The sequence below is a fragment of the Papio anubis genome, chromosome 14 (assembly GCF_008728515.1).
Source record: "Papio anubis isolate 15944 chromosome 14, Panubis1.0, whole genome shotgun sequence".
Classification (NCBI taxonomy): Eukaryota; Metazoa; Chordata; class Mammalia; order Primates; family Cercopithecidae; genus Papio; species Papio anubis.
This window is the reverse complement of record NC_044989.1, coordinates 94,640,015-94,656,812: the sequence shown is the minus strand read 5'-3', so window position 1 is coordinate 94,656,812 and position 16,798 is coordinate 94,640,015. Positions and strand designations below refer to the sequence as shown.

The 16,798-nt window shown below is 41.7% G+C and overlaps 1 protein-coding gene and 1 long non-coding RNA gene across 3 annotated transcripts in view; one reads left to right on the top strand and one right to left on the bottom strand.

Annotated features, from left to right (window-relative positions):
- Positions 1-16,798, bottom strand: part of LOC110741113 — a 40,031-nt gene that overhangs the window by 10,075 nt on the left and 13,158 nt on the right. Inside the window, exons 2-3 of one of the 2 annotated variants that reach the window (XR_002516827.2) lie at positions 5,206-5,313; positions 2,897-3,577 (exon numbers count right to left, since the gene is read on the bottom strand). This is a non-coding gene — a long non-coding RNA (uncharacterized LOC110741113). The remainder of the gene's footprint in view (positions 1-2,896; positions 3,578-5,205; positions 5,314-16,798) is intronic. The other variant, XR_002516828.2, reaches the window with a different exon arrangement.
- Positions 1-16,798, top strand: part of LOC116270321 (sulfotransferase 1C4-like) — a 30,558-nt gene that overhangs the window by 1,819 nt on the left and 11,941 nt on the right. The window contains exons 2-5 of the mRNA XM_031655394.1: positions 3,483-3,605; positions 5,586-5,683; positions 8,375-8,501; positions 12,667-12,761. Coding sequence (XP_031511254.1) covers positions 3,483-3,605; positions 5,586-5,683; positions 8,375-8,501; positions 12,667-12,761 — 443 coding nt within the window. The remainder of the gene's footprint in view (positions 1-3,482; positions 3,606-5,585; positions 5,684-8,374; positions 8,502-12,666; positions 12,762-16,798) is intronic.

Genomic DNA, 16,798 nt, shown 5'->3' with positions numbered 1-16,798 from the left:
ATTGGAAGGGTGTTCTTTAGGGAAAAAAAAAAAACAGTAAGGGTATGTACAGGATAGGGAAGGGGAAGGGGCCAAGCAAAGGTGTGGCATTGGGTAAAGCCTTGCTCTGATGTGGTTAGGGCAGGAGAGGAAGGAGTGGAAGGATGCACACTTTCTCCATTAGGAGCCCCGCTTCAGAGGAGGACACTTCTCTAGCAAAGCAGGGAGCTGAAAGACATGAGCGGCCAACGCTCACAGCAGTGGAGGAGATAGGGGGTGCAAGAGGCTGGTACAGAAGATCTGATGAAGTCACCAAAAGTGTCTACTAAAGATGATGTTTAAAGCAGTGGGAATGAATGGAACCACATGGGAAGAAAGCATAGAGGAAAAAGAGGGCACAGGACCAAACCCCAAGAAGCTTCCTCACTTAGATGTTGGACAGAGAAGAAGCCAGAAGTGAGTGGTGTCCTGGCAGCCAGTGGAGTGAATCTTCGAGCCAGAAAGATCTGAACTGAGTGCCTGTTTTGATCGAATTAATCACGTGGCTGTCAGATGGGCACTGCACTTGGTGCCTGTAAACAGCCCCAGCCACAGCCTGGAATGACTACTGGGTTTTCTTTCCTCAAGTTGTCAGTTCTATCAACACGGATTCTACTTGAATCTCCTGGTGGCAAGATTATCCCCTGAAAACTTGAACTGCCCTTTTCACAAAGCAAGTCAAGTTATCCAGGGTCACACTCTTAGTAACTTCCCTCTAGAATAACATTTATCAATGTGGAACAAGAAATACTGTGCTACAAGTGGGAAATAATTATGAAAAGAGAACTTCATTTGAGTGAGAAGTTCATCTCCCTGGGACTCATGAGAACTGAGCATTTTCCCAGCTCAAATCTGGAAAATGAGAAAGAACATTTTTTCTGAGACTAGCTACAGGGCATGACAGATACTTGAGACATGCAGGAGACAGCTGACCTGTTGCTGTAGTGACTTCATCATTTATCCTCCAAACTAAGTCATCTGAGATAGAAAGAGACACTGTTGATAATTAATCTGGGACAACAGAATCAACCTGTATAGACCTGGGCAAGTTGGAAGGTTACGGTAACCCTATAAATCACAAGCCATCCCAGATGCTAGGTTCCAGGTCCCATCCACTACTTACCTAAGTCAGCGTGTCCTGACCTGAAATCACGATCCTCACTCCCAAACCAGCCCCTTTTCTTCCCAGGAAGCAGATACCGAGTTGAAGATAAGTATGTGAGATGTTTATTAGGGAGTGCTCCTGGGATCACTCCCCCTGGAAGTGAAGGGAAGAAAGTAGGATTATCTAGAGGGAGAAGCTGAGCTTCAACTCAGTCCCAGCAAAAAGCCTCATATGGGATGATCTGAAGCTGGGATGGCCCTGCAAAGTTGGTTCCATCCCAGTTGAAGAGAGGGGAACAGAGTGTCAGTCAGTCCCTGGATGGAAGATGTCCCAGGAAGGGACCTGGAGAGGGCTGAATAGCTGGGGGCCATCTGCCAGCAGCATCCCCAGCAGCTGGTGGAATAAACAATTCCATTCAGAAGCAAAATCTGGGCTGTGTATCCGGCACCTTTTACAATCTCCAAGAATAGCTGTAGAGCACAGCCCTTGCCACAGCTTGCCTGAGCTATGCCATGGCTTGCTGAGTTGCCATTCAGGTCAACATCTGTGTCTGGAATTGCCACCTTGTAGGTGGAGTCCATGGAAAAGCAGACATCAGCATGTGCCGGAAACCAGGCCATAGTGGTGACTGAGAAGCATAATCTAGTGGAACTCAGCTCCCCAGGGGAAGAGGGGGACAGTTACTGGCGAGTACGAGTCATGATGCAAGGTGCCCTGTCTGCGGGCTGAGTTGGGAGCAAGTCTGGAATGTGAGGCAAGGAGGTCTGACAGAAGCCCTTGCATAGTGTGGACCAACCAAACAGGAATAGGGTCAGGGGCCATTGAGGGAGCCCAGGTTTCCTGAGATGCTCACACCATCTACGACAGCAAAGTCAAGTACAAAGGTGGAGTCTGGAGGTAGAGGCACCCATGACTTCCTCTGAGAGGCTGCTGGCAAGCAAGGCCCAAATTCCATGCTCAGAGTTGAGGGGAAAAAGCAGAGCTAGCCTATGTGGAGAAGGACTCTGGAACTGTCAAAGTAGCCTGGATTCGGAATTAGGACAGCACATCATCAGGAGACAACAAGGTTTGAAGACGAAGCCAGTGCTGACCCCAGAAGGGCAGAAAGAGAAATTGGTTTTAGTGCAGAGTAGGAACTGACCAGGAGCTGAGCAGCTGGCACAAGGGCACAGTCTAGAGGAGGAGCCAGAGCCATGGCACTGCACCCAGGTACCTCCATCAGAGTACTAGGGAAGGAGACCAGGATCATAGAAAACTGGCACGGGGGAGCCACAAGGAGAATGGCACCTTCTTCCCTAGGGCTTCCCCAAGCACGGTGGTCCCATCTATTCTAGCTCTGGCCCTCAGGATGTACACCAACACCATCGAAACATGAAGACATCTACTACTTCTTTAGTGCCTGTGACAAGCTGGATTCTGCCTATTTTCTCTTCCAACTCGCGAAACCACACGAGAATCATTAATGTGCATCAGGTTTACGTAATTCATCCGAAACCACCCGACTCATACATCATATATAGGAGTCAAGTCCATTTGATTCCACAGCCCCACACACATCAAATCCATGCTTCCCCCAGAAAAACAGGACCAGGTCAGCCAAGGGTCCCAGAAGCCAAACAAGGATGCACTTTCTGAGGACAGACACTGCAGAGGCCAGGGCCCAGTCCAAGGAAGCCCAGAATCAGGAAGGAGATCACAGACAAGATCGTGAAGAAAAACAAATTTTACCCTCAAATGCAGCAAAGGTCATTTTTCCATTTATAAGGAGTTCACCTTTCTTGTAGAAGCCACTGCTTAACTTTTCTTTTTTTTTTTTTTTGAAAGAGGAATTCATTCAATCTCATTTTTTCAGTTTGTGAATTATTTGAAATTCTTACTTTTCCTTCCTTTTCATAGTATTGACATTGTGTCAGCTCATTGGTTCTAAAAAAAAAAATTAAAATTTTTTTAAAAAAGTAATCAAAGGAAGAGAAACTAGACTACTTATTAGCAGTCAGAGCTTTTAATAGTAAAAGTTAGGGTTTGGGAATTTCTGTGATTTTCTTCAAATGGAAATATTTTAAATAATCCCTGTTGTTATATACAATAGTTATTTGTATTATCATTTTATAGAAATACCAATGCATATTCAGATTTTTTTAAGTACATCATTGGAGTACGAAAATAAAGAAGTCACATTTCTGCCCTTAACCTTTCCGGTGAGAAAAAGATAATCTTAATAGTTGGTTTTAAATCAATGTCATAGGCAACATAAATGAGGTATTAACAGGCAAATTAATTTTTTATAGCATGTTTCTAAATTCTAAGTTGCAGAAAATCAATAATCAGTTCCTCAGATCTCTATTCTACTTTATTTCAGGAACCACTTGGACACAGGAAATTGTAGACCTGATACAAAATGATGGAGACATTGAGAAAAGCAGGCGCGCTTCCATTCAACTTCGACACCCTTTCCTGGAATGGATACGAATGACACACTGTGGTAAGTCTTCTGTTTACAAACTCACAGTCCTCGTATAAAGATGAACAATTCAAGAGTAAACAGTCTGAAAGTCGAACATATTCTGGTGGGGGAAAACTCCCATTAATCCCTAATTCTAAGTACTAGATGAAAAATAACTTTTCTTGTGCATGTGCAAATCTAGATAGATCCTTTCACCTAACGTATTTCGCTTCAACACTTAACAATAGAGAGGTATAATCTCTCTATTAAACAAAGTGTTCAACCAGTTACAAGTGCCAAGCGTTAGCTACACAGTTCTCACCCAACAGAGTCCCTGCTTGCTCATGTGGCACCCGCGTGTCAGTGCCAAAGATGTCTGGCACCAAGAACTACAGATTCAAATTTGGGATGCACCGTGCACTTCCCATGAAAAAATAATAAATGTCATAGTCATAGCTAAGACTTTCATAGTACACATCAGGTGCCAAGCATTATTCTTTTTATATATATATATACTTTAAGTTCTGGGGTACATGTGCAGAACGTGCAGGTTTGTTACATAGGTATACACGTGCCATGGTGATTTGCTGCACCCATCAACCCGTCATCTACATTAGGTATTTCTCCTAATGCTATCCCTCCCCTAGTCCCCACCCACTGACAGTTCCCAGTGTGTGATGTTCCCCTCCCTGTGTCCATGTGTTCTCATTGTTCAACTCCCACTTATGAGAACATGCAGTGTTTTGTTTTCTGTTCTTGTGTTAGTTTGATGAGAATGATGGCTTCTAGCTTCATCCCTGTCCCTGCAAAGGACATAAACTCATCCTTTTTGTATTCCATGGTGTATATGTGCCACATTTCTTTATCCAGTCTATCATTGATGGGTATTTAAATGGCTGACATTATTCTAAAAACTTTTTGCATATTAACTCACTATTCTTCACAACTTGTGAGGTAGCTGCCAGGTTATATGTGAAGAAATTGAGATACAGAGGGATTATGATTGCTCAAGGTCCACAATTAATAGGTAGTAGACCCAAGATTTGGACCCAGGAATTCTGTTTCCTAAGTCCATGCTCTCAATCACTAAGCTATGCAGTGTGCATGAATGTGTGTGTGTCTCCTATGTGGACTCCAGGTATAGGTATCTGAGGGATAGAGTGGAATTAAATAGTCCATGTTGGACCAGCATTGGTACCTGGTCATCTTTAATTAGAATTTTCTATAGAAATCTATTCTAGTTCCATCTGAACAACTGACTTGTGACCTCATCTTGGGAAATAAATGAACAAACTAATGGCCTAAAACCAAATCTTGCTCATTGTCTTCTCTCTCATTCCCTTTTTGTGGGAGGAGAGGTAGGGTGGGGGGAACTAGATGAACATGTGCCAGGTTTCCCAAACCGCTCATTTGGTGTCATACCAGTGTGCTTGAGAAAAATCACCAAAATGAGGGTTAAATATAATGGGGAACAGGTTTTGAAAAGTGTTCTAGTCCATACTAAGTGATCTTGGTTTTACCCTAGAGGCCATCTGTGGATATATTTTTGAGAGTCCTCAAGACCTCTACAACAATTTCTTAATTATGATTTTATTTTCATGGTAATTAAAAAATATAAAGTAAGCACATTCTAGGTCACCTGGATGATCACCATGTAACCAGAATTCCGCAATGTGGTCTCATTGTCCTCGTTTGCATTGGTGCCAACAATCCCGTTGCCAAGTGGAACTGTGGTAATTTCTAAAGGCTAATGGGATGAGAAATGGAGAGGACACTTAACAGTGAATAATATACCAAATGAAGGCCAATGTAGCAAAGAATCAGAGGTACAAAAGGACATACAAAGTGCTAAGTACTAAAAAAAAAAATAGGGAGAAATGGTTTCTTATCATTTAGGAGTGAAGAAGGCATAACATGGCACAAAACCCAGAAGCCATTACGAAAAAACTGATAAGATCAATTACATAAAAATTAAAACTTTTTTTAAAATTAAAGAATAAGCCAGGAAAATTTTTGCAGGGATTGACCAGGCTAACGCAATGCCTTCCCCAAGGACCCTGAAAACTCATCTTCCTGTACAACTACTGCCTCCATCCTTCTGGGAGGAAAACTGTAAGGTAAGCTTAAAGCAAAGTATTCAGAGACAAATTTTCCTCATGAGAACATAGGGAGCAGTTTATTGTGTCATAACCATTGCCCAGCCATCCCTACAGTGTGTCTGCCAGGAGCAGATTATAGAACCTACTATCATCTTCTATGTTCTTAATCTCTCATTGATAAGGATGTGCTTAGCATACACCTATATCAAGAAGAGGGAGAGGATAAACATATACTAGGCTCATTTCTTAGCATCTTAGCCCCTTAATAATGCTATAAGGTGGAGGTATCTGAGCACATTGTAGCTCAGAGGTGTTACATAACTTGTCCAATGACAAGCACATGGAAGGTGGAAGAGATGGGCTGCAAATCCACCTCTTCATTACCCAATAGCCCATGCTCTTTCTGCTACTCTACACCACCTACTCTGTGCCTCCTATAACCACAGAAGTCTTCCAAAGCTTCTATGTAGTTGGCCTTCCACCAGTCTTAAGGTAATGAGTATTTAAATGATCAGAAAGTGGCACTGAAGGAATCTTAAAAACTACATGCGCTACTGTCCTCTCACTTTATCTCATTTGTAGCTAAACTGTCTCTTGCAAACATCCAAAAGTGCCTACAAGCTGCAAACCCTCATCATTCTGAGACCTGATGAAAGTCAAATTTTTGTAAACATCAAATTTATCTTCCATATTGAAGCCTACAGGGGTGCAGATGCATTTTCATGTATGTCTTAAATTGGTCACTAAGGAATTTTTTTAACTCTTTCAGAGCACCAAGAGACCATTTATTGCCTCCCTCTAGAGGGAGGGTCTATAAATGGGCCTTGGCACTAAGCCAAAGCAGTCCCCACCTTCCCTTTCCATGTGGCGTTCTGTTCCCTCTGACAGCTTGTCAAGATCCACACCTTTACTGTCTCTGGTTCTCCAGAGCACATCCAGGGTCTTACTCTACCTTACTGACCCTAGTGGATCTTCCTATGTAGATCTGGAGTCTGGGGGCAGGGGTGGCTGAATGACTGAAAGCAAATGGAAATATATTGTTAGCACAGATAGAGCCAGGCCTGGGCTAGGAGTGTCAGTAAAATAAGAATAACTATAACAGCAATCTAGCAAGTACCAAAAGCATGCTCAGGTACCTCCACCTTATCGCATTATTAAGAGGCTTAGAGGCTCAAAACTGAGCTTAGTAGATGTTGGTCCTCTCTTCTCAAAGTGGGTATATATTGAGCCCACCCTTATCAATGAGAGATTAAGAACCAGGAAAGGTGTCATGGGAGCAGTAAGTGGGGAGTACAAAACTTCTTGACAAGGAGGGTCAACAAAAGTGACAGAGGAGTCAGGGCATGAGGAACAGACATAAATTTGTTAAGTGATAAGAGAGGGAAGGACATTCCATGTTACTGAAAGAGCAGAAGCCAAAACTTAAGAAAATAGGTCCAAGGCCAGAAAAGAGGCATGAGAGGTGGAAAGGAGCCAGAGATACCCTGTTGCACAGCCTTGCCTGCTAAGATGTTTGGACTTAACCTGTAGGCTACTTGGATCCCACTGAAGAATGTGAAGTGAACAAAGAAGTGACATGATCCCATTTACATTTTAGAAAGCTCCCCTGGGGGATGTGGTGGTGTGGAGGGGTGAACACAACTGGGGCAAGACTGAAAACAGGATATCAGTGAGGAGATGGTGGCAATAGTCCAGGAAAAGAATTTAAAAGGCTTGGGTTAAGGCAGAGGCAGTGAGAAAATGAATACCAAATGTAACAACAGACAGAATTTACAAGATCTCTCAAGGACTGGCTATAGAAGACATGGAAAAAGAAGCATCTCATATCGTTTTGTCATTGTAACTGTTGATGGTGGTACCATTAATGGAAAGAGATCATAAAAGAGAAGCAGTTAGTTTGTGTGAAGATGGATTGAATTTCGAACCCATCGAGTCTAAAATGCATGCAGAACATTCAGGTAGGGATACAGATACATGAGTCTCTAGCTCAGGAGACAGACATGTACTAGAAACAAATTTGTGAGTCATAAACATATGAAATTTATCGCAATAGAAACAGATAACAAAAAAAAAAAAAAAAAAAAAATATAGTGAAAATAAAAGTAGGCCCTAGGTAGAGCACTAAAGAAGGCCAACATTTAAAGATTTCAAACTTTTAGTGATCATAAACTCCATCGAGAATCTACAGAAAGTTGTGACTCCACTCCTGACAAAGTGCACATCTATAAAAAAATTTTGCATACACTTTTAGAGAGAGGGACAGACCTCTTGAAGGTCATCATTTTAAGACACTCTGATTTAAGAGCAAAATGGCAGAGCTGGACACACTAAAGAAGGACAACCAGAAACATTATAGGACAACCATGAAATCAGCACTACCACAGAAGAAGGGAAGGTAAGTGTGACTGGGAAAGAATGAGCAAAGGGAATCAGAGGGTGAGAATACACAGACCCTGACCACCAGGTTGAGAACTTTGAACTTAATCATAAGAACAACGTACAGAAATTGAGAAGTTTTGCACAAGGAAGCAACATCATCTGATTTGCATTTTTATAAGATCATTCTGGCTGCTGGATGATGAGTGGAAGAGAACAAAGATGCATTCATGACCTTTAGGACATGGTTACCAGAACACATATGCTCTGCACACTGAATGCCCAATTTCTAACTTGTCCTATCGTTTATTTTGTTTCTTCTCATTACTTTAGATAATCTATGTGGCCAGAAATCCCAAGGATAATCTGGTGTCCTACTACCATTTTCAAAGGATGAACAAAGCACTCCCTGACCCAGGAAGCTGGGATGAGTACTTCGAAACATTCCTGGCAGGCAATGGTGAGCCAAGTGCATGAAACCAGCCTTCACCTATATCTGCAGAGGATAAGTTTTCCCCCATCAAATTATCCTTCTTGGGAAACAAAATTCATCCATAGAAGGGGCTCAGATTTTCTTGGAGGGAAGGACTAGAGGCCATATCCTGAGAGATGTGGCATAGCCCTGGCTGTAATCTGTGGTCAGTGGATTTGCTTCCAATTGCAATATATCCTCTGAAGGAAGTCAAACCAGTATTACAGGCAAGCCAGCTATAAGAGAAGGTCCCAACTCTAAGCCTATGTTAAATGTTTTAAATGCATTAACTTGTTTAATCTTTAGAACAACCTCATAAGCTTGGTAAGTATATTCATCATTTGTAGGTGATGAAACTGAGGCTCAGTGAGTTTGAGTAACTTGCCTATGATTACCCTGTTAGCGAGAGCAGTGGCTAGAATTTGAACATAGGCAGGTTTGATTAAGCTCAAACCCTGTGTGCTTGGCAGTTGAAGTCTTGACTGGCTGGTAACCATGTCCAATTGCCTACATGTTCAACTGGAAAGAAAGAAAAGGTTTAGTGTGCATGCAAGTTTTCCAATCACAACCATCATTTGAATTGGTGGTGCAGTGGTGGCCCCTGACACTGCAGGCTCACAAACTGTCACGTGCAAAAATGTATGATCTTTCAGTATGCTTCCAGTGTCAAAACTGAGTCTTCACAAGTTTCTTGATGTTTTTCTAAGTCTCAAATGCTGCTATATCTTTTAATACATCAACTGTTCTCCTAAAGAAGCCTAAAGAGTATGAAAAGGTGATGAAATTATTGAAGCTGGATAATTGGTTCATGGAAATTCATTACACTATTTCCTCTACTCTTGCATATATTTGAATACTTCCATAATTAAAAGATTTCTCAAAAGTTTTCAAAAATGGTAATTTAAGGAAGCTTTACAAGGTTATACTTTTGGGGAAGTACAATATAAATGTAACATCAAACTGGTTTGCACCATGAAGTTGAATTGACAACTTTGCATGATTAAAACCTAAATATTTGCACCAAAGCACTTTTTATTATTCAAGTTCAAAATTTAAAACTGAAACACCTTTGCTAATTATTTATATAGTCCTATGGAGAAACAACTGCCTTGTCACTTATATTTTTTTCTCTAAAATAATTATAAATAAATGTAATAAAGTAGTCCTTTCCATTAGTAACAAACCACCAGTAATGCAGGAAAATATGATACCTTTGATTGCCATTTGACTTTCATAACCTTAAATGACAAAAATTATTATTATTATTATTATTATTATTATAGTCTTTTCCTTATGAGATATACTTTGAAAATGATCCATTGTACCCCAAGGTAGTTTCACTGGTTGAATTTCTACAGTAAATTTCCTTGTAGGTGTTCTAACAATGATGTCAGAACGTCTTTGGACAAAGAGTGATCCCTAAGAAAGTGACCTCATTGACAAGTTGAGACATTGGGCTTGTGCAGGGCCAGGACTGGGCTGATGTAGACGACTGTTCCTAAATCAGAGAGCTGAGAGGATAGTTCCAACTCCTTGCCCTGCATCAGGCAAGTTGCACACCAGAGAAGAGAAGCACTGACGTCAAACACAGCCTTAGGGCTACTCCTCTACACACACACACACAGAGAGAGAGAGAAAGAGAGAGAGAGAGACAGAGAGAGAGAAACTCCTGAAGAAGCATCTTCAGGGCCAATAGCATGGAACATGGGTAGAAGGAATCAAGAATAAGAAGTAGAACAGTAGCAGTTCCCCCTATTTATGAGGGGGAGTGCCATGCTGAGGCATTTCACCCAGCTGGAGTAGCACAAGTGCTTTCTGCCAAAGTGCAGATAGACTGGCCCTATGTCTCGGTCATCTACCCATACAGCTTGCCCTGACCTAAGCAGGTTCCTGCAGCACAGGATTCTCAGTAATTAAACTGACACAGCCCTATACAGAATAGAATGTCTGGTCACCCTATGACTACATTGCATGCCAGAAGAGAGAAAGGGGTTGAATAGATACTCCCTAATGATTGGAAGCTATCACTGGGAGTGGGACCGAAGTGCTCTTAGACATCCTAGTATCAAAGAGACTTTTAGACACATCCTACCTAATCTTTACGCTGTGTGAATGAAACATAAGAAAGGCAAATTTTGGGAGAAAGGATAATATAATAGAAGAAAGGGGAAAATATTACTGAATTTTTTACTTAAATTTTCAAATGACTTTTGTTGAGTAGCTACTATGTGTCAGACACTTACTATTATACTGTGTCCCAGGCACTACCAGACTAATGCTTTTATACGTCTTAGCATTGGCCCATACTATTATTTCTCCCACCTTAAAATAAAATAACATTTAAAAACCACTCTGTCGACCCTACCTCCCCAACCCCAGTTACCTCCCCCATCTTTCCCTCCATTTACTGCAAACACCTTGTAGCACTGGCTTACACTATTATCCTCAGTTTCTCTCCCAACACCACCAAACCTGTTCTGCCAGGGTCACCATGACTTCCACATCACTAAACCCAATGATCAATACTCTGTCCTCATCTCATTTAATCCATCAACATCATCTAACGCAATTGGTCACACTCTCTCTTCCTTGAAATGATTTCTTATTGGCTCCCAGGACCCCAGCCTCCCCTGACATTCCTCCCACGTCTCTGTTCCTTCCCATCTCCTTTGCTGGTTTCTCTTTATCTCCCAGATGTCTACAGTTGGCTCCTTTCTCTCTTCTACCTACATCATTCCTTGCTCAATATCACTCACTTTGTGGTTTCAGATGTCACCTGTCTGCTGATGACTCCAAGATTTGCACTAGTCCTGGCCTTGGCTGTGGGCTCCAGGTGCATAGACCCAGCTGCCTTACCAACATTCCACCGGGATGTTTACGGGGCATCTTAGACTTCATGTGTCCAAATCTTAATTCCTACCTCTCCTGCAGAACCTGCTTTTCCTTCAGCCTCTCCTTCTTGTTAATTGTGACTCTGTCCCTTAAATTACTCAGGCCTAAAATCTTGATCTTATCTTGAGCCTTTTTGTTTCTCATATACCCCATCCAGCCCCCGAAAGAAAAACCCCACAAGAAAATCTGTCAACGCTAAGTGTGATTAGATTGCACACTTCCGGAAGTGCGAGGATCGGTCAGATTCTGGACTTAGTTTGGGCCAAAGTATCATCAGATTTTCCCTGGATGAACGAAACAGCCTCTGCCCCCACTTTTGCCCTTGCCAACCTACACTCTACTCTCAACAGAGAAACCAGAGAGATTCTACTAAAAAGGAAGTCAGATCATGCAACTCCTATATCGGAAGCCCACAACTGGCATCCCATCTCACTCAGAGTAAAGTCAGAGTACTTAGGGCATCGCACAGGCCCACAGGGCCAGGCCTCACACTTCTTGCATCTCTCCCCACTCCCCTGGCCTCACTCACTCTGTCCTGGTCCCCCAGGCACACCCAGAACCTCCTACCCAGTGCCTCCCCTGGCTGTACTCTCTGCCCAGCAGGGCTCCTCCTTTCCCTTTTTTCAGGGTTGTGCTCAATAATCCCTTCTTCTGACCAGCCTACCTACCTGTCAGCCTCCTATGTACTATCAAAGTTTTCCCTCTCCTTCCCTGGGTATTTGTTTTGTTATTTGGGTGATTTGTTTTGCTAAGCACACACTGTGTTCTAGCATTCTGCATATTTCACATCTATCTCTTTTGTCTCCCCCATAAAATGTACTTCCAAAAGCAGGGCTTTCTGACTAGCTTGTGTGCACTGCTCTGTCTCTAATACCTAGGACAGTGCTGAGCACACAGTAGATGTTACAGAATACATTTATACAAACATTACCTTACAAGACAGTTACTATTACTAACCTCCTTTCAGAAGATTGTTTTTAAAAAGCACAGACTCGGAGAGGTTAAGTAACTTGCCCAGGGTCATGCAGCTCTAAGGGTCAAAGCTAAGATTCAAGCCTAACAGGTTCTGGAGACTAAGATAGTAATCTTGCCAGCTTCCAAAAGGAAGAAAAGTTGTGCTGAAACAGAGACAGGAAGTGTGATAAGTAAGTTCTCCTGATCACATCTTCCATTTGTATCTTATGGAAACAGCTTAGTTTTTCCCTGGGTTTCTCTACTATCAGCTTCCCATGGCCCACATATGTATGTGTCTTTCTTTCAGTGATATGGGGGTCCTGGTTCGACCATGTGAAAGGCTGGTGGAAGAAGAAAGACAGCCACCCCATTCTTTATCTTTTCTATGAAGATATGATGAAAGTAAGAATAATATTTGAATTTTAATTTCACAGTATTTTGTCTCAGAGTTAGAGTTCCATGACAGAAAAGAAGGCAAGTCATACTTGAAAGTTTATCTATGTAAAATATTTTGCATGTCAACTCCAACTTCTCCAACCACCTCGCCATGTAGCATACGAAATTCCACACAAAATACCTTATATATGGTTTTCCATAGTAGGCAGCCTGCTTTCTCCTGCAGTCTCACTTCACTCTGGAGTCGATTCCTACCTCATCCAAAAGCATAGAAGACGTGTCCTTTTTGAGCCAGTTTTCTTCCTCTCTAGGTCTCTAGATTCCTCCTTCCAAAATCTCTACCTCCCACCATAACTTGCTCTGACTTCTGAGGAAAAGAATTAAGAACCCTAACAGGAAATAACTAGTGAGGAAGAATATAGCTGATTTGATTTGTATGCTTTCTTAAAATACTAAAATTTTGTCATTTTAAACAAAAGATCTTCATCAGCAACATCTTTTGCATGTGCAATTCCTGATTCAAATCTGTCTCATAAGTTTCTATGTAAAATAAATAATTATGGCACAGTGTTCCTGACTGGTCTCCAAGCCTTGATTTAGGACTGGGTTCAATAACCAACTTGTGTCCTTCACTGACCATGGCTTCTATTTCCTCTTTCCCCTCTGGGTAGACAGAATCCTGGCTTCTTTCCTTCTATCTATTCAGGTAATGTCAAAGTTCCTCTTTCTGTTTGTCCTTGCTCTATACAGCTTTGTAGGTGCTAGCACAGCCCTCACCTCCCCCAGCCCTGTGTCTGTGCCAGGGAGCAAAGGAGCAGCACGGGCTGGGCAAGCTAGGCAAGAAGGACAGACATGAGACAGAACTGCTAGTGAGGAGAGAGGAGGCCTGCAAGGCGAGCCTGGAGATCTCCAAACCGGGTGACTCTCACACCAAACTGAACCCCTCCTCTTCACTTCTGGATGAGGTGGGAACTTATCTCAGAGAGTAAGGGGCTTTTGTGAGGTCTATCTGCCAAGAGGTCTTCCCAGGAGGCCCACAGTCAGGAATAAGCTCAGATGTAGAGTCAGGAGACATCAAAAGCAGCAACAGAGACAAAACGGCACCATGCTGCTTTTGTGCCATGCCAGAGCAGTGAGGATGCCGTATATTTTTGTTTCTCCAATCAGAAGGAGGAAATACAGCTTGCTTATTTTGAAAGATACCCACCTCTTCTCCCAAGTACCTTCTTTTTTTATTTACTTATTACTATTATTATTTCAATCGTTTTGGGGAAACATGTGTGTTGTTACATGCATAAGTTCTCTGTGTGTGATTTCTGAGATTTTGGTGCACCCATCACCCAAGCAGGGTACACTGCACCCAATGTGTAATCTTCTATCCCTCACCTCCTCCCACACTTCTGCCCAAGTGCCCATAGTCCTTTATATCATTCTTATGCCTTTGCATCCTCATAGTTTAGCTCCCACTTATAAGTGAGAACACACCATGTTTGGTTTTTCATTCCTGAGTTACTTCTAATGGTCTCCAGGCCGGGTGCAGTGGCTCACGCCTGTAATCCCAGCACTTTCAGAGCCTGAGGCGGGCAGATCACGAAGACAGGAGATTGAGATCATCCTGGCTAGCACTGTGAAACCTTGTCTCTACAAAAAATACAAAAAATTAGCCAGGCGTGGTGGTGGGCGACTGTAGTCCCAGCTACTCAGGAAGTTGAGGCAAGAGAATGGTGTGAACCCCGGGAGGTGGAACTTGCAGCGAGCCAAAATTGCGCCACTGCATTCCAGCCTGGGCAACAGAGTGAGACTCTGTCTCAAAATATAAATAAATAAATAAATAAAAAGGAATAATATTGTCACCAACTGCATCCAGGTTGCTGTGAATACCATTACTTCATTTCTGTTTATAGCTGAGTAGTAGTCCATGATATATACATCACATTATCCACTCATTGGTTGATAAGCATTTAGGCCTTTTCCATATTTTTGCAGTTGCAAATTGTGCTGTTATAAACATGCATGTGCAAGTGTCTTTTTCATATAATGACTTCATTTCCTCTGGGTAGATATCCAGTAGAGTTTTACTAGTTTGCTGGATCAAGTGGTAGCTCTACTTTTAGTTCTTTAAGGACTCCCCATACTGTCTTCCATAGTGGTTGTACTAGTTTACATTCACACCAGCAGTGTAAAACTATTTCCTTTTTACCATATCCATGCCAACATCTATCATTTTTTAATTTTTTAATCATGGTCATTCTTGCAGGAATAAGGTGGTATCACATTGTAATTTTGATTTGCATTTTCCTAATAATTAGTGATGTGCATTTTCATATGTTGGTTGGCCATGTGTATATCTTATTTTGAGAATTGTCTATTCATGTCCTTAGACCACTTTTTGATGGGTTTGTTTCTTCTTGTTGATTTCTTTGAGTTCCTTGTCAATTCTGGATATTACTCCTGTATCAGATGCATAGTTTGTTAATATTTTCTCCCACGCTGTGGGTTGTCTGTTAACTCTGCTGATTATTTCTTTTGCTGTGCAGAAGCTTTTTAGTTTAATTAATTCCCGTCTATTTATCTTTGTTTTTGTTGTGTTTGCTTCTAGGGTGTCTTGGCCATAAACTCTTTGCCTAGGCCAATGTCTAGAAGAGATTTTCCAATGTTATCTTCTAGAACTTTTATGGTTTCAGGTCTTAGATTTAAGTCTTTGATCCATCGTGAGTTGATTTTTGTATAAGGTTAAAAATGAGAATCCAGTTTCATTCTTCTATATGTGGCTTGCCAATTATCCCAGCACCATTTGTTGAATAGGATGTCCTTTCCCCACTTTATGTTTTTGTTTGCCTTGTCAAAGGCCAGTTGGCTGTAAGTATTTCACTTTATTTCTGAGTTTTCTATTCTGTTCCATTGGTCTATGTGCCTGTTTTTATACAAGTACCGTGCTGTTTTGGTAACTATAGATTTGTAGTATAGTTTAAAGTTGGGTAATGTGATGTCTCCAGATATGTTCTTTTTGCTTAGGCTTGCTTTGGCTATGCAAGCTCCTTTTTTGTTCCATATAAGTTTTACAATTGTTTTTTTCTAGTTCTGTATAAAATAATGACAGTTGGGCACAGACACTCATGCCTATAATCCCAACACTTTGGGAGGCCAAGGCGGGTCAGGAGTTCAAGACCAACCTGGTCAACATGGTGAAACCCCATCTCTACTAAAAATACAAAATTAGCTGGCCATGGTGGCACATGCCTGTAATCCCAGCTACTCAAGAGGCTGAGGCAGGAGAATCACTTGAACCCAGGAGGTGGAGGTTGCGGTGAGCCAAGATCACACCATTGCACTCCAGCCTAGACAAGAGTGAGACTCTGTCTAAAAAAAAAAAAAAAAAAGATGGTATTTTGATGGGAATTGCATTGAATTTATAGATTGCTTTTGGCAGTATGGTCATTTTCACAATATTGATCCTACCCATCCATCAGCATGGGGTGTGCTTCTATTTGTTTGTGTCATCTATGATTTCTTTCACAAGTTTTTTGTAGTTTTCCTTGTAGAGTATTTCACCTCTTTAATTAGGCATATTACTAAGTATTTTATTTTTTGCAGCTATTGTAAAGGGGGTTGAGTTCTTGATTTGATTCTTAGCTTGGTCACTGTTGGTGTATAGCAGTGCTACTAATTTGTGTACATTGATTTTGTATCCTGAAACTTTACTGAATTCATTCATCAGATCTAGGAGCTTTTTGGATGAGTCTTTAGGGTTTTCTAGGTATGCAGTCATGTTACTGGAAAACAGCAACATTTTGACTTCCTCTTTACCAATTTGGATGCCCTTTATTTCTTTCTCTTGTCTGGCTAGGACTTCCAGTACTATGTTGAATAGAAGTGGTGAAAGTGGGCAACCTTATCTTCTTCCAGTTCTCAGGAAAAATACTTTCATCTTTCCCCTATTCAGTATAACGCTGACTGTGGGCTTGTCCTAGATGGCTTTTACTATCTTAAGGTACATCCCTTCAATGCTGATTTTGCTGAGGGTTTTGATCATAAAGGGGTAC